The following is a 27,220-nucleotide window of genomic DNA, read 5'->3' on the forward strand; positions in this document are numbered from 1 at the left end:
TGAGATGATGGAAATACTAAAACAATTGGCCTTAGATGTGAAGGATATTAAAAGTGAGCAAAGAAGCCATTGGCCTTTAAGGCCTGTTGAGCTATATTATATATATTTAAAAATTAGCAAAGTTGTTTGTCAAATCTGGAATATAACCTGGGCAAATATGAACAAGCTAGCCACAACAGAAATGGTAATGGGAAGAACACTGTCAGATAGAAAGAGGAACGACTGGGTAAGATCACAAACAAAAGTTGAAGATATCAAAACAAAAACTGCCATACTCACATTGAGCTTCGCAGGCAACACTGATAGACAAAAACACCATCTTTGGAACGCCACAATACAACATTGGAGACCCTACAAAGGTTGACGACCAAGAGGAAGACCAAAGATGAGACCAAAGAATAGTCGAAACAAATTGGAAGTATGTTGCTAATGATAAAGATCGATGGAAGGAGTTGGGAGAGGCCTATGTCCAACAATGGACGATAGAAGGCTAGGAAGAAGAAAGTGGTTTTTAACACTACTAATACTATCGGTTTACAGCGTTCTCCGACGCCTTCCAATTCCTAACCGCCATTCTTCTCTGTTTAACCATAGACCTGGAGGGATTTACTTCTGTTTCTTCTAGTTCTTTTTCAATTCCCTCCCTCCAGCTTCTTCTCGGCCTTCCTCTTTTACTTCTCCCTTGTGGTGCAAAGTCAAAATCTGTTTAGGGCGCCTGTCATTTGGCATTTTCTGTACATGACCGTACTATATTACTGCCGTCCTCAATTTAAACGCGGTATCTGCAAAAATATTGAAAATCGAGTTTTTGCTATATGTGGTTTCCTTGTGGCCTTATTTATGCTTCTGCAATGTCTAAAAGCCGTATCATTTTATTTACTACCAAAATAAACAAATTGGAATATGCCGTCTGTGCTAAATTTTAATAGTTGTTTAATTAAAATGCGGTATCTACAGAGTACTGAACTAAAAAGCGGTATGTGCTAGCGAATATCATGTACTTGCCGCGATTTAATTGAGCATAGCGCATTTACCGCGTTTTTATCGAGACTCGTGTTGCGACTTCGTGTTTTGAACATTTATGACATGTAGGTATTTTGCGTATATAATAAACAATTATAAGCTATTTATTTTTCTTTTTTGGTAACTATTCTTCCTTTTAAAAAATCCTATTTGTAAATATAACGCAGATACGGCACTATTTCTAATCCAGTAATATGTCAGCTGCTCAATTAGAACGCGATATATGGCTTTTTATTTACAGCTTTGATAAAAACATGATTTTTTTAAGAATATATTTTTAAACATTGTTCAACTATCATTAGAACATGTTTTGCGTTAAAAAGTTGTCAAAACATATAGAGTCCCGAGAAAGAACTTTAAGAGCCGATTTCTCGGTTTTAACTTGGCTGCACATACCGCGTTTTATTTGAGGACGGCAGATCAGTTGTTTTATTTAATGTAATCAATTGTATGTGTGACTCTCATATTATGGTATCAGATCTCTTCTTGATTTGCCTGCTGCTCTTCTCCAGAAATCCATTTCTGTTCCTAGTAACATTTTTTCTGTTCAATGGCCAAACTTCACTGCCATATGTGATTACACTTTTAAGTATGGTATTGTATATGAGATGTTTGTTCATCATATGGCTTTTCTACCCTGTATGTTTCGTTACGTTTCTTTACGTTTAACAATTAGATATAAAAACAGTTTGAAGTTGCCATAGAAATACAAAACATTTAAGTAGCTTCAAGGATAAGTCTATCAGGGGGTTCAAGAACGGTTGCTAAACATTCATTCTGATTCAAAACCCTTATTGACAGTATATCCTCACTTTTGAGATAGATAGAAATCAACAACACCGAACAAGATTTTAAGTAAATAAAAAAGTAATTAGAAAAACTTACCGGACTCTCTCGCCTTGGATGCGCTTCCAACGTGTGGATAATCTGCATATCATGAGGTTGTAACACGTGTATTTTATTTCTATATCCGCACCAAATTTTGTCTCCTACCACAGCCAATTGACGTACAGATTGGTGAGGAAGACCAATGTGTACTAAATGATATTGCGACAAGTCCCACTCACCTTCTGAATCTCTTCTAAAAACAGCGACTTGACCACAAGCCAATGCCACTACTACTCTTCCATTTAGATGGCTAAAAATACAATATTTTATAGGTTCTAAAATAAAGTATGTACTTAAAAAATAAAAATTTAGTAACTCAGTGTCACAATCCGGCTGGAAGGACCAATGAAGGACGAATAAATTCGAATTCCAGCAAAAAGAAAAAATATACAGAAATATACAAAATAAGAAAAATAAAATAATTTGATTCATACTTACACTATTGATATAACAGCGTCTTTCATTTTAACAGTGTGCAGACACTGAGCCCAATTCGCTACCGAAGAATGAATATAAATATTTCCTTCTTCGTCGCCCATCCACATGGTAGCCAATACACTGGACATGACCTCTTGATTTTGAGGTTCCTCATTTTGAGTACTATCACTTTCTGTTGACTGAGTATTTTTTGAGCTGGTTTCAGCATTAGAACCTTCACCGCCGCTATTGTTATCACAAGACGCATTAGTTTCATCTAAATTATCTTTACTATTATTATCACAATTAACGTTTTCTTGTTTGGCATATTTATCCCTCCTATTTACAACTGATTCGTCTTTGTCGACATATATAATTTTACCAAGCTGAAATGAAAGTGAATTTAAATTTAAATCTAAATTTATATACATCCACTGATCCAAAATTATTGTCATCGTAGTGGGTTCTGAAGGACAGAGATACCTATACAGCGCATGTCTATCATTAATTCAGATATGTATACTTGTCAGTTTACGTCAACTTTGACTTTTTAAGTTTTGGTAAACAAAATTATTATTACAAATGGTTTTCACGGATGAACTAAAGCTATCTATGCTCGAAATATATTTTAGAAATAGCCAAAGAATTAACGGAGAATGGGTTTACTCCATTGATATAAAAACACCCAGGATAGAACCTATGAGCAAAATTCTGGCGTCCAAAGTAGCTGATAAAAAGTAGCTAATAACTTGACATAACAATTGCCGACTCTTGGTTTCCGGAATAATTTCTTGATTTACCAACAGGAATGCATTAAATTATTGACTTAATATTTCCTTAATACATAATGTTACCTGTTTTACAATGTATTTTACATTAAAATATGTCACCAAATAAAATATTTATTATTTATTAACCACAAAACCCCTATCGATGCCAACTTCACGTCAGAAATTGTAAACAGTATGTGACGTCAGTTCAGTCGCAGATCAGATGCATGTAAAATTATACACAGTTAGACCGCTTGGTTTACTCCAACCGAGATGCTTTTGAAGATTTTGTTGAAGAATTTCCCAATGTTGCAGTTCATTATGACGTCTTTTGCAGAACTATTCGTCGCGTTGTAAATGTTTATAGGGAAACGGGAAGCGTATCTCACAAGCCAGGGGCAGGCAGGCCTAAAATGCGAACTAAAGAGAACATTGAACTGATCAGAACAGTTATTGTAGATCAACCACATACATCAATTCGGCATTTACATCAACAGATAGATCTTTCATACGGAACTTGCCAGCGTATTCTTAAGCAAGATTTACATTTTCATCCGTATCGTTTACAAGCCTTCCATGAAATCACAAAACGACTATCCCCAAAAGGCTAGCCTTCCGTAATTGGTTTCTGAACAATCTCAATAATAATGATGACGTATTAGGTAAAACTTTTTTACTGACGGATGTTCGTTTCATCTTTCTGGGTGCACAAATTCTCCGAATATGAGGATGTGGAGTGCAGATAGCCCCCATTATTTTATTGAAACGCCTTTATATCCACAGAAACTTGGGTTTCGGCTGCTATAAGCAAGCGACGTATTGTAGGACCCATATTTTTCGAAGGGATTCTAAATGCTGAAAGATACAGTCAAGAAATTTTAACTCCATTTATAAATTAATTAATGGATGATGAATTATTATTAGAAGGATAGGTTCAGCAAGACGGGGCTCTAATTCATACAACGCTGCAAAATTTGAATTTTATTATGGACTTTTTCGACAATAGGGTCATACGTTTAAATACGCCTATTATATTCCCCTCTCGATCCTGTGATTTGACTCCCGGCGATTTCTTTCTGTGGCCACATTAAAAAAAATCAATTTTTAAAACTCCTGTGGAGAAGAATAAAGAATCATATTGAAGAATTAAATCTACACGGTGCTCTGAAGAGGGTAAGGTTAAACCGAAATACGGTGTAACGGTCCCAATGGATGTTTTTTATAGTCGTATAAATATATCAGGTCCGATCCTGTAGTGAGGAATAAATTAAACGCATGTGTAATACCGCGAAATTCTTTTTTTATATCCCACGGTCTGTATATATGATTTATCTTTTAAGTTCGTATCGTGGCAGATTACAAAAGGATTTTGATCATAATCTCTTCAATGAGGAGTCTTAGAGTCTGAATTCTATTTACTTTGGAGCCAGAATGTTTATACAAATACATTCCACAGTAGCGATCAGATTTTCAAGTGTCTTTGAGTCGAGGTTAAGTCGACAGAGCTGAGTTAACATTTTGGTGAGAACCGAAAAAGACTACTTACGAATATTGAGTATTTTTTTTATTGGTCAAAAGAATATCCACGCTTTTAGCGGGGTGTGACTTAGTAACATACCCTGGCTATTTTAATGGTGGAAGAAATATTTGGTTTCTTTTATCTGGTGATTGCCAGAATGGGAGTGTAATTTCTGTGTTCGAAAGGGATCTTGTCTTGAAGGAGGACGAGAGAAGGAGAGAAGATTTAGCTACGACAGAGCAGAGGCGCGGACCGATTGGTATAGTCCGCGAAACAGTTTTGGTTTTTGTCTGCGAGACAAGTTGAGTTATCAGATGGAATGAACTCCAATCTATTTAGTCTGTTTTCTTAGTGAGAAAACAAATGTTGGTTACAGTGAATACCACGATAGTATGTTTTGTGTCTAGTTCCGTGTATTAGAAGGAACAGTCTGTTATGTTGTTCTTAAGAAGAAATTAATACAAGTTCGCGGAGCGAGTTTCCCAACTTTTAAATAAAATAAAAAAACTCATTTTTTTTAAATAAAATTTTGCTATGTTTACATCGTTTCAATGTTGGAATATTCCATTAACAATCAATAATTAGCAGTTACTTTTTGTAAAAATAAAACAAAAACTTTGGAATTTTAATCTCATATCATAAAATTTTTGTGAAATAGAACTTTAGATCAAACAAATGTAAAGTGTTACGTGAAAAGTGTTTGGTAACAATAGTTCCAGCTGAGCTATGCCAGATCCACGTTAGCTCTAGTCATCAATGCAGTCCCAGGTCACCAGGTACTCGTAATAAACTGTTTATTTTTTTTTGAACAATCATACTCGTAAAGGACTTAATTTTTTTTTATTCATTTCAATTCATTTTTGCTTTTTTAATTTTTCTATAAATAAACGACTATTATGTTATAACTTTTATCCGTATTTTTCTTTTGCACACTACATCTCTTATCCTTATTGTTGGAGAGGAGTACAGACAATTTACGAGCGCAATGGTAAGTACCAACCTATATCAGATGGAACGACATTGCAAGTAACTTTCTTTAATTTTGGATAGGCACATTGTAGTAGTTTTATTTTGATTTATTAATGGCGCCCAATATCTTTTAATAGTAAATGTTAAGTTAAAAACCCACCCCTTTCAATCTTTGAAGACCGTAGCTTACCGGGGCACCCCGAAAAGTAGCACCAAGATCATCATGCCTATGACTTACATAAATGTTGCACCTGTTTAGGATTGCTACATAACTGCACTGGTTGAATATATATATTTTTTTGTTTGTTTAATTTAACGTGTCTAGGCTGGCTACAAAGTATAAGCACATAGTAGATGTGTGTTCTGTAATCAAATCTGAATTATGTTTATTTTTCAATTAAATAATACTCCGTGGGCCCTAAACAATGTTATACACTCAATGAGAAGAAGAGTTGCGTTATATAGAGATGTTGGTGGTGGACATTACAGCATTTTCTTCAATTTTATTTATTATTCTTACTTATAATTTTGTTATTTTTTTTGGTTTATGATTCAAGTTGTGTTAAAGGTTTTGGCTGATTTTTTTATGTTTTACAATGTTAATCAAAATTAGTCTATAGACCAATGGTACAAATTCAGATTAAAACAAGACATACGTAATTTTTTGCTCGGATAGCTTGGATGAAAATAATTGTGGATCGCTTGTTAGCTCTAAAGTAGATGTTAACTCACCAACGCCATTTCCGTCTGTTCTTCTTGACATCTAGAGTTTATTGTTACTGGTTTTGGTTTATTATTAGACTGTCTATGAGCTGGACTATCAAACACATCTTGACTAGAAGTATCTTCAGTGTTTTTATTATTGCTGCCGTTTCCAGTCTCTCCTTTTTCCTTTTCGTTGCCATCAGATGATTCATTATCTTTACTTACATTTACCTCACTACACTCGCATTCAATCTTGGGCAGATTATCTTCATAATCACTTGGACTAGCACCTGGAACGCTGGCGATGCAGAGGACATGACCTGAACATACTCCGAAGCTGTTGAGGAGTTCGGCAGGGTTATTCGCGTCGATGACGGTCACTAGACTAGCGGATTGAGTTTGGGAGTTGGTACCTATGATTTGGGTGGTAGTGCATATCCAAACGTACGATGAGAGGCGAGTTTCCAGCAGAGCACCGTCTTTGCCATAGTTTAGTTCCTGGTCGAGGGTTTCCATTTCGTTTTGAGGTTTTGGCGAGGGAGATTTTGGCTCATCGGAATAAAAAACGCTGCCTCCAACCTGAAATTAGATCATACAACTAAAAACTGAACTTCATATACTACAACCAAAAGGTGGAAAATAACACTACCGCAGAGATAAACCTCAATTTGCACTCTCAACAGGTGCTATTTTGACCATAATATCTTTCGTAAATCCTCAATTATATCGAGAAATATAAAGGTAAAACTACAAAACAATAATACGGTTGTATTGTAGTAGATATTATTGAATACTTAACATTTGCTACTATGCAAGATGTATCTGACAGATGAAATCAACAATTGATTAATGAATGTTAAGGAACAAACTCTGCAAAATACTGAAATGGATACAAAATAAAGACAGAATATTATTATATAAAATCAAAAAGAACTTCTGACACAATGGATGACGTAGGAAAGTTTAGATTTAATGGAAGAAAGACGTCAATATAAAAACAAAGATAATCAGATCAGATGTACATACAAAAAAGTAGATAAATAAATAAAATACAAAATTAAGCAAGCGAAAGAAGAATGGTTAAAAGAACAATGCGCAGAACTTGATAGACAGAACAAGAGGGCTTGATAGTTTTAACATACCCAAAAATTAACGAATTAACTCACAACAATAGAAAAAGAAAACCGGGAAGATAAAAAGATACAAATAGAAAACTAGTGTTGAATACCAATGAAAAATTAAATATATGAACAGAATACATCAATGAGTAATACATCACAGACAAGAGAACATAATAGATGGAAGTAGAAGTAGAAGATAGTGTGGTTTTAAGAATATTAAAACAGGAAATTAAAATGACATTAAAAACCAGCAAAAATGGCAAAGCACTAGGTTCAGACCAAACCCCAGTAGAAAGCTTAAAATGCATAAATGATAAAACAGTTATACATTATAGGAAACATGTTTAACATAATACACAAAATAGGATATATACCGAAACAATGTTTACTCTCCACCTTCTGCGATATACCTACTAAAAATAAAAACGCTAAAGACTGCAGTGAATACAGAATAATATCATTAATAAGTTATTACAGATAGCATGTAAACTTGTGGCAAGTTTGATTCTTCTTTGATTTTAAATTGCTGCGTCAAATATGACGAGGCAAGTTTGTGTCAAGTTTGCTGCAATATTGTTATGACAAAGGTGATGATTCAAGTTCGTAGCAACTTTGCTGCAAGCGTACAGTTGCAAAGCCACGTCACGCGTGCCATCTATTTGGTTAACTTACACGTTACGGTCGGTTCGGTTTCGTTCGTTACCCTGACTGATGTCACGCCCACGAAAACGAAAGTGTTGCCACCGGAGGTAAATTTCCGTTTTTGCGAGAATTTTCAACATAAAAGGGAAAAAATTAACTTACAAGGGAATATTTTCTCCAGTCCAAATTGTATGATATTAAAAAAAAAACAAAATATTTGAAAATAATTCAACATATTTTCACAGATTTTTTTAAACAGGAGCATAGGAGGGAATTTTATCATAAAAGGGGGAATTTTTCAGGTACGTTGAGGGAAAAAGCTTACTCGACAGCTGGCAACACGGGAAAAGTAAACTGCCAAGCGGTGATAATTTGTAGTTATGTCCTATCCTATGTTGATATTATTTCTCTTTGAGTTTTTAATTTACCGTACAATTCTCCGAGACTATTACTTTAATTACTAAGCTGAAGCTTCTTTTCTTCAGTTTTTCATAGACCCACCTGCTTGTGGTGATTAGGTACAGATTGGTATTCTTTTTGCTTTGGTGAAATTGAGGTAAGTTTTTTTATGTTTTTCGGAACTTCTAGCAGTATTTACATACATACTATCTAAAATAAATATATTATATATAAATAAGTTTTAGGTTTTATTGTAAAATTGTTACTTTAACATCTTTTTATCTCTTTTAATAGGAAAATATTAATTCTGTTCACATAGCAACAGTTTATAACAATTTCTTTTAAATTGTTTCAGAGCTTATAGACAAAACTGAGCATCGGAATCTGAAGCTAGCGGGTTTAATGTAAGTTCCAATAAATAATTTAAGACAATAGATTGTATTTTAGTTGAGTGATTACTGAATAAATAGTTATATAAAATGATATTGTATTTTTTGTTCACATTGTTTTATTCAAATTGTGGCTAGTATGTCAAAACAAACCTTAAGCAAGTTTGTACCAAGTCTGAAAAAACAAACTTCATGCAACAAAACAAAAACAAACCTTTAGCAAGTTTAATATATCAAGTTTGTATCAAGTTTGACAAAACAAACTTCATGCAAGTTTGTCACACTAACTAGCAAGTTTGATTTAAACTTGCTGCAAATTTGCAATGTTGTCATGGCAAACCTGCAGCAAGTTTTCATGTTTGATGTATCAAACTTGTTGCAAGTTTGAAACAAGTTTATATTGCTATCTGGGATATTAGTTAGTTTGGGTTCAGAAATAGACTAGACACCACCGAGGCGTTATTTGCTTTTAATATGATAGCTCAAAGATGCATAGAAATGAATGTGGATGTGCATGTTTGCCACGTTGATTTTGAAAAAGCATTTGACAAAGTAGGATACAAAGAAATAGTCCAAATTCTAAAGACAAAAGACATAGACGAAAGGGACTTAAGAATAATAACAAACCTTTACTGAAATCAGGATAGGAGTTAGACAGGGACTATTCAACGTATATAGTGAATCCGTTTTTAAAGAAGCATGACTATCTGAAAGTGAAGGAATAATAATTAACAGAAGAATTATTAATAACATAAGATATGCAGATAACACCGGGATTATGGCTAGCTCTGCTGAACAATTCCAACTACTACTAAACAATACAAGCAGTTTCGGTGAAAAGTATAAATAAATATAAAGAAGATACGAAGCAAGTTTTCAATCCTAATAGCAAATAATTAATATTGAAAAATATCAAAAATCACTAAAAGATTTTTAAATTGAAAACTTACTGGTACATCCCCATGTATACGCCTCCAAGACTTCTACAATTTGCAAGTCATATGGATGCTGCAGTAAAGACGATAGGGAAGGAATTCTAAACCTTGCAATTCAAATCCCCCGTCTGCAGCCGGCTAGGAACTGAAAGATGCACCATAGTTACTCTACTGAGTAATACGAAAATAAAATAATAAAAATGTGTACCATTTTTATTCGGCTGCAATACGAAGGAAAAACAATCTTACTTCTTAATTAGAATAAGGAGTGCAGCCAGTCCCTTTAACTGCAGTTTTCTGCTCTTATTGGAGCGTCATCAGAAGGAACGTAGGCACTGTTCTCCTTAATCCAATCAAATTGCATCGAAAGGTTTTCCCAAATATTGCAGCCAAAGTGATGGTAATGGGTGGCTAGCGCCATCTGGCCGTAAAAATACGAAGCAAGTTTTCAATCCTAATAGCAAATAATTAATATTGAAAAATATCAAAAACCACTAAAAGATTTTTAAATTGAAAACTTACTGGTACATCCCCATGTATACGCCTCCAAGACTTCTACAATTTGCAAGTCATATGGATGCTGCAGTAAAGACGATAGGGAAGGAATTCTAAACCTTGCAATTCAAATCCCCCGTCTGCAGCCGGCTAGGAACTGAAAGATGCACCATAGTTACTCTACTGAGTAATACGAAAATAAAATAATAAAAATGTGTACCATTTTTATTCGGCTGCAATACGAAGGAAAAACAATCTTACTTCTTAATTAGAATAAGGAGTGCAGCCAGTCCCTTTAACTGCAGTTTTCTGCTCTTATTGGAGCGTCATCAGAAGGAACGTAGGCACTGTTCTCCTTAATCCAATCAAATTGCATCGAAAGGTTTTCCCAAATATTGCAGCCAAAGTGATGGTAATGGGTGGCTAGCGCCATCTGGCCGTAAAAATACGAAGCAAGTTTTCAATCCTAATAGCAAATAATTAATATTGAAAAATATCAAAAATCACTAAAAGATTTTTAAATTGAAAACTTACTGGTACATCCCCATGTATACGCCTCCAAGACTTCTACAATTTGCAAGTCATATGGATGCTGCAGACGGGGGATTTGAATTGCAAGGTTTAGAATTCCTTCCCTATCGTCTTTACTGCAGCATCCATATGACTTGCAAATTGTAGAAGTCTTGGAGGCGTATACATGGGGATGTACCAGTAAGTTTTCAATTTAAAAATCTTTTAGTGATTTTTGATATTTTTCAATATTAATTATTTGCTATTAGGATTGAAAACTTGCTTCGTATTTTTACGGCCAGATGGCGCTAGCCACCCATTACCATCACTTTGGCTGCAATATTTGGGAAAACCTTTCGATGCAATTTGATTGGATTAAGGAGAACAGTGCCTACGTTCCTTCTGATGACGCTCCAATACGAGCAGAAAACTGCAGTTAAAGGGACTGGCTGCACTCCTTATTCTAATTAAGAAGTAAGATTGTTTTTCCTTCGTATTGCAGCCGAATAAAAATGGTACACATTTTTATTATTTTATTTTCGTATTACTCAGTAGAGTAACTATGGTGCATCTTTCAGTTCCTAGCCGGCTGCAGACGGGGGATTTGAATTGCAAGGTTTAGAATTCCTTCCCTATCGTCTTTACTGCAGCATCCATATGACTTGCAAATTGTAGAAGTCTTGGAGGCGTATACATGGGGATGTACCAGTAAGTTTTCAATTTAAAAATCTTTTAGTGATTTTTGATATTTTTCAATATTAATTATTTGCTATTAGGATTGAAAACTTGCTTCGTATTTTTACGGCCAGATGGCGCTAGCCACCCATTACCATCACTTTGGCTGCAATATTTGGGAAAACCTTTCGATGCAATTTGATTGGATTAAGGAGAACAGTGCCTACGTTCCTTCTGATGACGCTCCAATAAGAGCAGAAAACTGCAGTTAAAGGGACTGGCTGCACTCCTTATTCTAATTAAGAAGTAAGATTGTTTTTCCTTCGTATTGCAGCCGAATAAAAATGGTACACATTTTTATTATTTTATTTTCGTATTACTCAGTAGAGTAACTATGGTGCATCTTTCAGTTCCTAGCCGGCTGCAGACGGGGGATTTGAATTGCAAGGTTTAGAATTCCTTCCCTATCGTCTTTACTGCAGCATCCATATGACTTGCAAATTGTAGAAGTCTTGGAGGCGTATACATGGGGATGTACCAGTAAGTTTTCAATTTAAAAATCTTTTAGTGATTTTTGATATTTTTCAATATTAATTATTTGCTATTAGGATTGAAAACTTGCTTCGTATTTTTACGGCCAGATGGCGCTAGCCACCCATTACCATCACTTTGGCTGCAATATTTGGGAAAACCTTTCGATGCAATTTGATTGGATTAAGGAGAACAGTGCCTACGTTCCTTCTGATGACGCTCCAATAAGAGCAGAAAACTGCAGTTAAAGGGACTGGCTGCACTCCTTATTCTAATTAAGAAGTAAGATTGTTTTTCCTTCGTATTGCAGCCGAATAAAAATGGTACACATTTTTATTATTTTATTTTCGTATTACTCAGTAGAGTAACTATGGTGCATCTTTCAGTTCCTAGCCGGCTGCAGACGGGGGATTTGAATTGCAAGGTTTAGAATTCCTTCCCTATCGTCTTTACTGCAGCATCCATATGACTTGCAAATTGTAGAAGTCTTGGAGGCGTATACATGGGGATGTACCAGTAAGTTTTCAATTTAAAAATCTTTTAGTGATTTTTGATATTTTTCAATATTAATTATTTGCTATTAGGATTGAAAACTTGCTTCGTATTTTTACGGCCAGATGGCGCTAGCCACCCATTACCATCACTTTGGCTGCAATATTTGGGAAAACCTTTCGATGCAATTTGATTGGATTAAGGAGAACAGTGCCTACGTTCCTTCTGATGACGCTCCAATAAGAGCAGAAAACTGCAGTTAAAGGGACTGGCTGCACTCCTTATTCTAATTAAGAAGTAAGATTGTTTTCCTTCGTATTGCAGCCGAATAAAAATGGTACACATTTTTATTATTATATAAAGAAGACTTGATAACAAAGAAAACAAGTATACAAACGAACATACATTTGGCAGATATGTACCGATAGAAAGGGTTGAAAAATACAAATATCTGGTAACCTGGATTTCAGAAAATAATGATCAAACAACAGAAATAAAGGCCAGAATAGAAACGCAAGAAATGGGTTTGTAAAAATGAAAACAATTTTCTGCAATAAAGACCTTCAATTACGGGATAACGAGAGTGTCGTTTGAGGGACTGGTTTAAATACAGTTCAATAGAACTCTTCAGAATAGCGGTATATAGAGTAAAGATACTGACTGATGATGATAGGGAGACTGCACCTAAAGAAGAAAAAGAAGATGTATCTGCCCTAAAATTAATTTATTGTATGTACTTCTAACCCCCTATCTTACCATCAATCCTCCATCTTTGGTATATCCTCCCATCAAATTAACTCCGGCAGCGCACCAAATCTTCATTTCTGGCGTAGTCTCCGCCAACGGTCGACAATAGACCGGTACTGGAACAGGTACTCCCCCACTACTTTGTCGTCCTTGCGAATTGGCCGAACCTACTTTCCCAGGCAGGCTCCATCCATAAGCTTGTAACCTGCCGTCTTCCTTCTTCACATGCGCCCTCACTTGTCGGTATTGGTCCTTTCTTTCCAACGCTTTTCGGAGAACCAACTTGTCCGAACCTAAAAATGGAATTATTTATTACCCCTAATGATACTTTTCAAAGTAGTACTTACATTTTGTAACTACTGTCAATCTTTCTCTGTGTACACCATTTTTTTTACAATTGATTGGCTCCTACGTAATACAAAATCATAAAAAAAAACAAAAACAAATAAAGTAGAGGATCCGATATAAGAACGACGTTCACCGATCTGCTTAGGGAATAAAAATTATTTGATATGTAATTTACTATGTTAAAAATTATAAATAACAAGAGGGGCCCATATAATTTTGTCCAGATTATAATTAATTAATAATTAGAAAATGACTTGTTTATATAAATTATTGTACTAAAATTTTTTCGGCCCGTGCAGATATTTCTTTAGATTTTTTGGATCATTCTAAACAAAAAGGACTTTTGTAATTTTTCTTCTGAAATTGACCGTTTTCGAGTTATTAACAATTTAAAACTGAAAAAAGAACAAAAATGATGATTTTCAAGACACAAAAACACAATCATCAAATACCTAAATTCAAGTTCAAACCTTCTTCTATCAGGTGCTGATAAGAATTTTTGCTATGTTTTATTCTAAAATACACTCCTGGCCAAAAAAATCGAGACACCTTAAAAATAGGTCATTTTTGATGTCTCGAATCTCCGAAACCTACTGTCCGATTTTAGTGATTTTTTTTTAATATGTTATAGTCTTATTCTCTAAGAATATGGATGTAGTAATAGTGTTGCTGAACAGGTAAATGTCATTGTATACCGGGTGTAACAATAATACTGTGTTTTTTCCTGAAACTTCGTAACACCCTGTGGAATATTCTAGCATTTAAAAAATATTGAAATTAAAAGTCAATTGTAGCCTTAGCCTTTCTTAACATTCTGCTTTATGGCTCATTCACTAATGTTGGATAATCAAAAAGTTAGGTACTTTGACAACAAGCCATGTTGTTCATCAATACAGTGTGTTTCTAAAAAAGCGCGACAAACTTTAAGGGGTAATTCTGCATGAAAAAATAATGACCGTTTGATTTATGAACATATGTCTGCAAATGTTTCATTTCCTAGATACGGGATGTTGAATTTTTTCTTACACACTGACGATTTATTTATTGCTCTACAACCGGTCGAGTTATTCAAATGAAATTTAGTAGGTTTTAAGAGGTAGTTATTGCGCATTTTTTGACGTACAATTATGTATGTTATATTCACCATTGGCGTGCATAAGGGTCATATACCCTGTATGCACGACAATGGTGAATATAAAATTTTTAGTTGTATGTCAAAAAGTATAAAATAACTACCTCTTAAAACATACCAAATTTCATTTGCATACCTCAACCGGTTATAGACCAATAAATAAATCATCAGTTTGTAAGAAAAAATTCAACATCCCGTATTTCGAAAACGAAGCATTTGCGGGCATATGTTTATAAAGCAAACTGTCATTATTTTTTCATGTAGAATTAACCCTTAAAGTTTGTCGCACATATTTAGAAACACCCTGTATTGATGAAGAACAGGCTAGTTGTCAAAGTACCTAACTTTTTGATTATCCAACATTAGCGAATGAGTCATAAAGCAGAATGTTAAGAAAGCCTAAGGCTACAATTGAGTTTTAATTTCAATATTTTTTAAATACTAGAATATTCCACAGGGTGTTCCGAACTTTGAGGAAAAACACAGTATTATTGTTACACCCGGTATATAATGACATTTACATGTTCAGCAACAGTATTACTACATCGAGATTCTTAAAGAATAAGGCTATAACATACTAAAAAAATCACTAATATCGGACAACAGGTTTAGGAGATTCGATACATCAAAAATGACCCATTTTTAAGGTGTCCCGATTTTTTTGGCCAGGAGTGTATATGTATTTTTTTAAGTGGTAATGAGGAAGGTTCCTTGGAAAGACCCTCCTATAGTTGCATTAGCAAGTAAAAAACAATGTATTAAAATAAGCATGATATTTATATAACAATGAAATAAGCCCAAAATACTTATCAAGAACTGATTAAGGTTTGAACTTGAATTTACGTATTTCGTAATATCAAAAATTTGAAATGTGTTTTTAAACCTTGGAAATCGTCATTTTTCGTTATTTTTAGTTTTAAATTGTTTATAACTCAAAAACGATCCACTTAAGAGAAAAATTACAAAAGACCTTTTTTGTTTAGAGTGATCCAAAAAATCAAAAATAATAAATATCAGCCCGGGACGAAAATAATTTAGTAAAATTTATAAAAAAACAAAAAGTCATGTTTTAATTATAATTAATAATAGTCTGGACAAAATTATATCGGACACCCCTTGTTCCATATAATTTTTAACATACTAAATTACATATCAAATAATTTTTATTAATTAACAGATCAGTGAACGTCGTTCTTACATCGGATCTTAGACTAATAAAACAATAAAAATACTTAACAAATTTATTAACGGACACAAACATGTGCTAGTTGTATTACATTTGGTAACTATGTTATTTACAAGGGACTAGACTTAAGTCTTAATGTGTTAAATCGAAACATACCCAAATGCAAAAAAATGAAAACCAATATTCTTTCGTTTTCACGAATCGCTAACTATTTGGTCTAATTAATAATTGTAGATGCATTATTTAAATAGATCAATATTGGCCAAATGTATAAATATATAATTAAGAGAGTTAATGAAATTGGAAAATCTAATGGCATCAGATCAGCAGACGGTGCTGACCATTCCATTGATATTTACCTTTCTATCCACCGATTTGGAAAAATTAGGTTGAGACATTGTCGAACATGAATTTGGAACTGGGGTGGTGCTCCATCTTGCCAAAAGTATGTCATATTCGCTGGAACTTGTGGGTTTGCTGGATCAGGATATTAAGTTTGTCAAAGTAGATATGGCATTATTTTGAAGGAGTGCTAAATAATTATCAGAATTCAAATTGCCATCAATGAAAAAGGGACCTATGATATGATCTGCAACTATTTTCCAACCATTTTCAGTATATTGTGTATGATCTTTTCGCATCCAGTGAGGATTTTCCCTACACCAATAGCGGCAATTCCGACAACTAGCAGGCAAAATTGTAAAATTAGACTTATCAGAAAACAAAACACGTTCTAATTGTCAAAACAAAACATTTTTATCTAACATTGTCAAAATATTTATGAATATAATTCATGAATGACTAACATCAAACATTGGGGAGGTTTTTCGACTTTGAACAAAATAATCTATTAGAGTCTTATTTACTGTACAAATAATAATCAAATCGTTTAAAAAATATATAACTTTGAGCCAATATTGTCCAATAACAAATGCACAACAATAAAAAAATACCAAATGGATCATGACGTTAATTTCAAAGACATTTTTATATTAATATTTATTTACTCTTTCACGCAACTAACTAGTATATTAAGGCACTAATTGTGTTAATTTTATGCCTAAAAATAAGATTTACTCATCTTAAATTAAATGTTCAAGAGAATTAAATTAATTAGTATTGTTAACTTATATTACTATAAAATATTGAGCAAATCTTTTAAAATATAGTAAACCAGAACGATTTTTGCAAAGTAGTTTACTTTAAATTCATAGACTTATTTTAAGTTATCAAAAACTTATTTTCCATTACACTTTGGGAAGATTTGTGTACAATATAAGTAGAATGGTTGATTTAGCAGGTATTCTATATTCCGTTAGAAGCAAAATAATGTATACATTATACAGGGTGGGCCGAAGAAAACAATCCACCTCGATATTTGGCAGTACCTAGTTATTAGATTTTAAGGAAATGACGGAACAGGTCGATTTTTGTTCTAAGGGTGACATATTTTTACGATACATACATCTGTCAACCCCCTCGCTTCCACTTCCCCAACCCCTTATTTTTAAATAAGGAATTGAACTACAACACCTCTTAAAAATGAAACGTAACGCCTATGGTTTGCTAATGTCATTTTTTTATCACATCAAAAGTAAATGTGACGCGACAGGAAAAATTACAGTTAGCAAACCATAGACGTTACGTTACTTTTTTAATAGGTGTTGTAGTTCAAATATATTGACAGTTTTTTTTTTGCAAAAACGGTGCAAATATCGAAAAAAAAAATCGTGAACGATAATTATGTCTGAATAGTAGTCCATTTCAATTCCCTTCTAATGATATGCCGCGCATGGTATATTCCCTATTTAAAAATAAGGGGTTAGGGAAGTGGAGGGAGGGGTTGACAAATGACAGATGTATGTATCGTAAAAATGTGTCCCCCTTGGACGTCAAGTTTTATTTTTTAGAAAAATCTTAAATCATCGCGTTAAAATTGTTATAAATTAAGTAATTATACTGTAGATATAGTTAGTTAGTGTTTGAACATTAATTTAGTAGTTAATTTAAAAGTTAAAACGGGATAATACGTTAGTAGTGAATTAGAAATACTAAGGACTTTTCTGTAAGTTTTGCCTTTATATAATCATAGTAGCAGTAGTATAGTAGAGTAGAGGCTGGCTTAGGAGATGGACACTAACTCTCCCGGCCCCCCTGACAAAGGGGGCGGGATCTATGCTTTGCTTTCATTGAACTCGCAAAATTTTTTAAATTCCATACACATGCTAGCCCCGAGACATAAAAATAACATTAATTTAATAGAAAAAGAACTCTGTGCTTTAAAAAATAAATTCCAAAACGATCAGATCATGTTAACAGAAGTTAATAACTTATCATCTAGGATTGAAAATATTAGTAGAAGAAAAGTTGAATACAAGGACACTGACTTCGGCCCATTCCTTATTATGATAGAGAGTGACAAGGGAAAAGCAGGAAATATCCATCCTATGGATATTGGGAAAGTATTTCATACAATGGGTACGACTGGAATTAAAGAAATTAGTAGAAAAGGCATGAATAGAATTGGAGTAATTTTTAACACCTCCAAACAGGCAAATATGGTACTAAATAGTACAGAAATCCTTGAGAAAGGATTTCTTGCTTATATACCTCAAAAAATGCTAACATCAAGGGGTATTATTAGAGATGTAAGTATAAATATTTCAATGGAAAACATAGTTAACGACAGTAAATTACAAAAAAACGTGAAAATTATATCGGCCAGAAGACTTAACAGAAGAGTTTTAGATAGCAGTGGGACCGTTACATACATTCCAACAGGAACTGTACAACTACTCTTTGACGTAAGAACTCCCCCTAAAGAAATAATCATATATTCAAACTTGGTAACAGTAGATCCATACATCCCTCCTGTACAGCAATGCTTCAAATGCCTAAGATTTGGGCACTCACAAAGACAGTGCAGGGGAAAAGCAAGATGCCCGAAATGTTCCGATGAACATACAGTACAAAGCTGCACAGTTTCTGTACCAAAATGCCTATACTGCGATCTTGATCACCTTGCCACAAATAAAATTTGCAAAGAATTCGAAAGACAGAAAAAGATAAATGAAGTAATGGTCTTCCAAGATCTCACCTTTTTTGAAGCTGCCAAGCTGTTTCCCCCAATTAAGGAAAAGCCAGAGAATTCGAGAATGTTTCAGAGGAGAAGTAGGGATTTTCCTTCTTTACTATCCAGCTCACCCAGAGCATTTACTCAAGCACTTCAAAAATCCCCATCCTCCACTCCCCATTTCCAGAGTCAAAGTCATGTGGTCCCAGTTAAAAGGAAAAATAAAGTAATTCTTAAAGACATTAGTTATGACAAAGAGGCGCATAAAGCTCTATTAAATGAGGATCTAAGCAGAAATTTACCTAGATTACCGATTTTAAACAAATTAAATGATTCACAAAAGTATACGGGATCACAACGCCCAAGTTTTGCACTCTCATTAACAAGCAATCGTGTACATTCTCAGGATAGTGTATTTTCAAAAAACGTTGATTTAACCTCTGATAATAATATGGATTTTGCAGGTTTTGATGAGTCACATAATACATCTAATTTTAGTAAAAGTAGTGTTGACTGAATTTTCATTTATTTCTTACAGATAATATATTATTTTTTATATTAAAAATTAAAAAAAAAATAATAATAGTAACAAATTATATATATAGTTATGATATTTAATATTTTGCATTGGAATATTAATGGTTTCTTTAACAATAAGCAAGATCTAATGGTGTTTCTTAACGAATATGATGTTAATATCATTCTTCTAAATGAAACACATCTGAAATTTTCACAGCACTTGCATATTCCCAATTTTTACTGCTATAGGGATGATAGGATTGATGGATGGGGTGGAATAGCTGTACTTATTCATCAGTCTCTGGCAGCTGATAGGATAGACATTTCACATATTCACTTGCCTGAAAAATGGCAGGCTATCATTATCAAATTTGAAAAAATTTTTATTATAGGATCGTATAAGACACCAGATGTTCGTTTTCGTAAGGAGATCTTTAGAGAATTGGTTCAAATGTGTGATAAACCGTTTTTCTTCATAGGTGACTTGAATTGCCAACATTCTTTATGGGGTTCATCATCTAACAATCCGAACGGCAATCGTCTTGCAGATCTTTTGGAGGAGGATAACTTGTGTTTTCTCAATACGGGTGAGGCGACAAGAATCTCACCGCCTGACTCAAACAGTGTCCCTGACGTAGCTATAGCATCTCCAGGTTTGGCTGTGGACTGCCTCTGGGAAGTTTTTCCAGAGATAGGAGCAAGTGATCACTTTCCTTTTGTAGTGTGTTACGGGCAGGATAGAAATAGTCCCCAAGGAAATGACCCTCTTCAAGATCGCAGTATCTTTAATGTGAAAAAAGCCAATTGGGAACAATTCAACCAATATATTGAGTCTAACATTAACAACATCCCTAATGAGTCTTACACAGATTTTCAAAACCTAATATTAGACGCAGCAAACAGGTTCATCCCTAAGAAAAAGCGTGTTAGATTCCATAAACCACAATTACCTTGGTGGGATGAAGAGTGTTCAGTTTTAATTAAATCAAAGAGGGAGGCAGTCAAGAAGTTCAAACAGGTACCTTCTTTAGAAAACTTCATTAATTTTAAAAAAATTAGGGCACATTGTAAAAAAGAACTTAAATCCAAAAAGAAAAAATCATTTGTTGTGTTTTGTTCCACAATTTCACCTGATACTCCAATATCAGTAATGTGGAGAAAAGTGAGAAGTTTCCATAAGGCTTTCACTAAAGCCTCAGTTAGAACTCCTAGTAATTCATCGTTAGGGGAGGAAATGCTTTGTTCATTGACTCCACCTGTATTTGAGGACATTGCGTCTCACCCAGTGAAATCTAATACTATCGAGTGTGAACTCTTCACTTTAAACGAACTTTCATTGGTTTTGGTTGAACGAAAGGATACTGTGCCGGGCCAGGATGGTATAACATTTTCTATGTTGCAACATCTTCCAGAGTCAGCAATCAAGTTCCTGTTAAAATTTTTCAATTTATGTTTAAAGGAGGGAATGCATATTCCCACTCAATGGAAATCACAAACAGTGTGTTTAATTCCCAAACCCAATAAAAATATAAATTGTCTTTCGGGCTGGAGACCAATCGTTTTATCATCGTGTGTTAGTAAACTTTTAGAGAACATGATAAAAATAAGGTTAGATTGGTATGTAGAACATTTTATGATCCTATCGCCTTTCCAGACTGGCTTTCGTAAAGGTAGAGGGGTGTCTGAAAACATAATTCATCTGGTCAATGAAATCTCAATGAATATCTCAAAAAGGAAACCAGCAGCTGCTGTTATGTTAGACATTTCTTCTGCATATGATAAAGTGTCAATCATCCAATTATTGGACGCTTTGGGAGATCTCAATTTGCCATGGTTACTTATTGAATTGGTTAAACATTTATTGACTAATCGTTTGGTGTCTGTTCGTGATCCTATTTCCTTAAATCTGCTAGGACCAAGAACTACCAATGTGGGCCTTCCTCAGGGTTCCCCTTTGAGTCCAGTACTATTTAATATTGTCATCAATATAATTTCATTTTGTGTGCCAGAGGATGTTCTAATTACTCAGTATGCAGACGATGTTGCCCTCTATTGCTCCGGCAACAGCTGGGTGGATGTTGTGGAAAAATTGAATGGTACAGTAGAAAGTATTTCTAATAAACTTCATGATATGGGAATGTGTCTGTCATCTAGCAAGAGTCAAGCAATTTTTTTTGATAGAAATAGGAATAATATTCCGAATTTACTAATATCAGTGAATAACACACGTTTAGATTGGAAACAAGAAGTTTCTCATTTGGGAGTTATTCTAGATAGTTCCCTTTCTTGGAGAAGTCAAATTGAAAAGATGGCATTGAGGGCTTCCAGTGGAGTCAATATTATTCGTTGTTTGTGTCGAACTTGGTGGGGAGCACATCCTGCAACTTTACTCACTCTATATAAGGCATACATTAGATCACATCTTGACTATGGATCCATTTTTCTGGGAGGTTGTGCACGTTCTCTACTTGCAAAATTGGATAAGGTTCAGTATAGAGCTCTTAGAGTGGTGGGGGGATTTATGAGGTCTTCTCCAGTTCATATAATTTTGTCAGAGTGTGGAGAAACACCGTTAGATCTCAGAAGAATATGGCTAGCATCTAAATTCATTTTAAAAGTAGTAGCCTATGACAACCCAATATATGCCTCAATTGAGCAATTTCACAATGTCTTTCTGGGTTACTTTAGTTTTTGGAGAAGAAAATATTTCCCACCAATACTGGCTGCTTTCCAGAATACTTTACATGAAATTCATGAGGTAGCACATAGCTCCTTATTTCCTTGTCACTCCTTTCCACTTAATATTCAGATTTCTCCTATGGCTTATGAAACTGTCAATATGGGCAAAGAAGCAAATAACCAAACCAAGTTTATGGAATGGTACCTCAATAACTGGTCGGAATATAAACTTATTTTCACAGATGGATCCAAAGATAAACAAGGTAATGTAGGTATTGGGATATACCTTAACGAGAGAACACAGTTAACAGCAAGATTACCCTCCGCTAATTCAATTTGCTCAGCAGAAGTATTTGCCATTAAAAAAGCATTAGAGTTAATCCAACAGAATAATTTTACAAAGTGCCTCATCTGTAGTGATTCTAAGAGTGCTCTAGAAAAAATCACAAGATCAAGCTACAAGGCGGCAATAGACTCACAAACTCTCCAACTAAAACAAAAACTATGTGAATTTGATGAACAACATAGACAAATTAAATTTGCATGGATTCCAAGTCACACTGGAATTATTGGGAATGATAGAGCTGACCATCTTGCGAATCTTGGAAGAAAGCTGCCCATTAGTGAAGAACCAAAGGCCTCCTTTAAAGATTTTCAAATTAAATATAAAGAAAACCTATGGATCGGTTGGGAAAATCGATTCCAACAAATAGGACAGGCAAAAGGAATTACTTATTGCTCACAAGTTACAGTTCCATATAAAAAGGCATGGTTTACAAAATTTCCCAACCTGGGGAGAGGTATAATCACACAAATGTGTCGTATGAGAAGTGGACATTGTAGTGTTCCTGTACATTTATTTAGATTGAAGGTAGTGAATTCAAACCAGTGTTTATGTGGCAGTGTAGGAACTTTACAACATGTTTTATTGGAATGTACTAGGTTCCAAAGAGAGTCCCAGTTGCTTAGAAGGGAACTAGAAGGTGATCCGACATTAACTGATGTGTTGTTTAAAAATTTAAACTCAAAGACATTAATCGCAGTGCAAAAGTTTTTAACATCAACAATGACTCGTGTGTAGCTTGCTTAAAAACTTTATGACTTTATGCTTGCTTGCAATGCATGTGCTTTGTGCTTAGTGCGGTTTTGCGTGGTAGTACTAGAACTAGACCATTAATAGTAGAACTTTAGTTATGGAACTTATAAACAATTACAAAGTTTTTTTTTTATCTCTTAATATTTCAGATTCAGGAGCTATGAGCTTAAGCCCAGATGTACCTCAGGTACGGCTCTTGAATATTCAAGTCTATATTCACGGATCCTGGCCGGATAGCCCTGGCAGCTAAGGCCATTCAAATGAAGAGAAGAAGAAGAAGAAGTGTCCCCCTTAGAATAAAAATCGACCTGTTTCGTCATTTCTGTGGACTGTTTTCTTTAGCCCACCCCGTATAGACAGAATGTGTCTACTTTTAAACTACTATATAAATTATAGTAAATAAAAAGGTTATGTTAAAACATAAATAATTAAAAGAATATTAATAATTTCCTTATTTTGCATTTGATAAAAACTTGTGTTTAACAATTTTGAAAATAATTTACGATATCATCATTCGTTAAAAGCAGATTATAGTAGTGCGTTTCTACTTTTTTAGACAAAATAATAGATGTAAATAACTTATAATTTTGAAAATAATCCCATTTTAAATAGTTGTTGATTTTTTTAGACTCCGCATTTGCTATAACATAATGATATCAAAACTAGTTTCTCAATTATTCATCTTAGGTAGGTATTATCACAGCAAACGGCAAGTTTGTTTAGTTAAAGAATTAAAAATTAACAAAAAGGTAACAAAATGAAAAACTTAAAGCGATAGTATTAAAATTCTGGTCTACAAGTGTCTACAAGATAGAAATTATTGTTAATTTCTTAAAATAGAGCAGGGTGTATTAAAAAGATGTAGGAAGATGTTAGTTAGTCTCATACAATAAATAAACCTATATTATTCATTAATAAGCAAAAATTGTCAATCTACTAACAAATAAAATTCAAGTAAATCTAGATATCTGTTGCTGGAAATCATAAATATTATTCACTAATAGGCAAAAAATGTTACAATAAAAAAGGAGACACCAATAAAATCAAAAGTATGCTACATTAAACAAAAATGAAGCTACTAAGAGCAATATCAGGGATAACAAAAAGGGGCAAAATAAGAAAAAATATTATGGATTATTGCTACTAACAATCTGAGTTCTCTGAGCTATCGAACCGAATTAACACTGGAAGTTTTGTAGTATATAGATATTAGTCTAAGGGCCGGTTGTTCGAACGCTAATCAAGAAGTTGATTATAATCAATCATTTATTGTAATCAATTTTCTTGATGGGAATCAAATCGCGACATGAAAAATACATGTAAAACACTAATCAGTTATTGATTGTAGGTAAAACAGTAATTAAAATATAGCCGCAGCTCTTAAATTATTAAAAATTGCTTATTATTATTATTGATTTGTAAGTAAAAACAAGAAATTAACATCAGAAAGAGTTTAATTATGTTTTATTTTAAATTAAAACCAAAATAATAAAATAAATCAGTCAAAATAACCTCAAAATGCGACATCTGTCAGAAGTACGCTTAATCAAATATAATTGTAATTAAATATTTGATAATGATCAGTTTTGATTAGCGTTCGAACAACCGGCCCTAAAAGACATTAACATTAAGTTTTCATGATTAGCTTTAATAACGTGAATTTTTAAAATATGTTATTTCTGACCAGAATTTCAAAAATCTTAATGTACGACAATAATATAACCAACAATCCGTGCTTATATTCAAGTGGTTTCTCATTCAGTTTAGCCTTATGGCCGGTATACACTTCAACGATTTATCATAGCAATGCGACTTCGTTTGGGCAGTTTATCGAACATCCATTGAGTGTCCATAGGTCTACAAAATTTGCATCGACCATCGGTTCTCTGCAGAAGCTCAGAATATAAACGTGTCATCCACAACAGAAGACGAAGACGCGCTTGTAATAGCCTGGCTTATTTTGTGCAAAAAGAAAAGAAAATCAAGGAGTGTGTGGTGTAAGGATTGGCTTTTCAAAAGAAAGTCATACTTTGATCTAAATTTATTAAATGAGTTGAAATTTTCCTTAAAAGTTGGAGGCTGAATTCCTCTGATCCGGACAGCCTGCGGGGGCTTTAGGAATTAGTCGTCTAAGTTTGAGCTTGTGCTTTCTTAATGATACATCCTCCTCTAGATAATTTAAGACTTTTTTACACCTCAGTCACCTCCATTGTGACCTTTTTTAAACTTACACAAATTCCAACAGCCACCAATAAGTTAAATAAATTCGATAACTTTAAATCAACACAAAATTGCTTGTTTAAATCTTAGGTCTTTTGACAACAAGATTTGTTTACTGACTTTAGTTTTCAAATACATACAAACATTTGTGTAATGTGGTTTGCCTAACCACCTCCACTGACAATATACGTGAATACATTTTTAACTACAACATCTAGTTTATTATATTTTAAATGATTATTTTTCACAATGGATTGAGTGTTGTTACATCATTTCTTATTTTAACTAGTTGTACATCATAGTCTTTAAATATGACAGGTTAATTTTTCAACTTCCTGTGGAACTGTCACTTCTGTCATGTCATCGTTCAGGAGTCTCCATCTATTTCATTGTCACTTGCTGCCATACTGTCACTATGTGAACAAGTCCAACCATAGCTCAGATGTTACCGGGACCATTTTTAACCGATGTTTCCTTGACGGATCACTTGTAAAGGGTTTTGATCCACATGTTTTGTAAAAATATATATTGGTGGTTAGCATGTAAATTTCACGTGAGTATAACCTACAACTTTTCTTAATCGTAGTCAAAATTTCAAAATCTTGGCATTATTTTACCAGGTTATATTCATTTTAGGTAAGCACTTATGATGATTGGTCAACCAATCGAAAACTAGTTCTGTAATGTAGCCCTTTTTAGGGATTTTAAATATATACCTTTTATAAAGGATTTTATTGTTCTTTCCGCTACAATATTCTTGCGACATGTTTTGAGGTACGCGGATGCGTCTGTCTACAGCAAGACTTGTGAACGAACTGAATGATTGGCCCAACTTTCGTCTAAACACTACCAACTATACGATAAAACTGTGCAACCGCGATCGACAACGATTTATCAAATAAATTTTGTTTCTTCCTGCCAATCGTTTCCACTAACCTAAAATGTGCGCCAATTTTCGTAAACACTATCGATAAAACTGCACAACTGAACTACGCAGTCACATCGCTACGATAAATCATTGTCGTGTATACCGGACATTAATGTATATGAATAATGTTTTGGTACATATTTGTGTAGATAACATTCCCTATCTAAGTGCTTTATGAATGAATGAATGATTGATTGTTACTATATAACTACATTTTATGATTATACGAGATTAATGGCTGGTTTCATAATCGTGCCAATAAACTGTTCAACATACTATATTTTTCACAGACCTATTATTAATCAACTGGTGACCTGAAACCATGGAAAAGAGTTTCCACGGTTTCAGGGCAGGATATGGCACAGATACCACTGGTCCTTGCATTTGTCGATTACTAGAAGGCTTTTGAGTTTGAAACAGTACTGCAAGCACTACAGCAAAGCCGAATAGATTACAGGTATACGTCACAAATCAGAAATCAAACACATTGATGAGAACGCTACATATATGACTACATGAAGACGCAATTCAGCTTAGGTCGAGGAGTAAGACGAGGAGACAATATTTGATCAAAATTATTCACAGCAGCTCTAGATTCAATATTTAAGAACACTCAATGGCAAGATATGGGCATCAATATAGATTGAGAAAGATTAAATCATATGAAGTATGTAGATGACGTGGTATTAATCGCAAACAACTTACAAGACACAACGTCTACGATACATACGTGTAAAACTGCTTGAGAATACAGCATTAAAAATAAACTTTGAGAAAACTAAACTTATGACAAATCTATTTTCGGCACATGA

The 27,220-nt window shown here is 34.0% G+C and overlaps 1 protein-coding gene and 1 long non-coding RNA gene across 4 annotated transcripts in view; one reads left to right on the forward strand and one right to left on the reverse strand.

Moving 5' to 3' along the window:
• LOC114344394 (JNK-interacting protein 3) overlaps window positions 1-27,220 on the reverse strand; it is a 123,841-nt gene that overhangs the window by 49,440 nt on the left and 47,181 nt on the right. For all 3 annotated transcript variants that reach the window (XM_028295242.2, XM_028295226.2, XM_028295233.2), the window contains 4 exons: window positions 13,237-13,520; window positions 6,319-6,870; window positions 2,350-2,714; window positions 1,909-2,161 (listed from right to left, as the gene is read on the reverse strand). In XM_028295242.2, the coding sequence (XP_028151043.2) occupies window positions 1,909-2,161; window positions 2,350-2,714; window positions 6,319-6,870; window positions 13,237-13,520 (1,454 nt within the window). The remainder of the gene's footprint in view (window positions 1-1,908; window positions 2,162-2,349; window positions 2,715-6,318; window positions 6,871-13,236; window positions 13,521-27,220) is intronic.
• Window positions 17,785-23,542, forward strand: LOC126887655 (uncharacterized). The gene is made up of 2 exons (XR_007699128.1): window positions 17,785-17,958; window positions 23,410-23,542. It is a non-coding gene; the product is annotated as an uncharacterized LOC126887655 (long non-coding RNA).

This window comes from Diabrotica virgifera, chromosome 7 (assembly GCF_917563875.1).
Source record: "Diabrotica virgifera virgifera chromosome 7, PGI_DIABVI_V3a".
Taxonomy (NCBI): Eukaryota; Metazoa; Arthropoda; class Insecta; order Coleoptera; family Chrysomelidae; genus Diabrotica; species Diabrotica virgifera.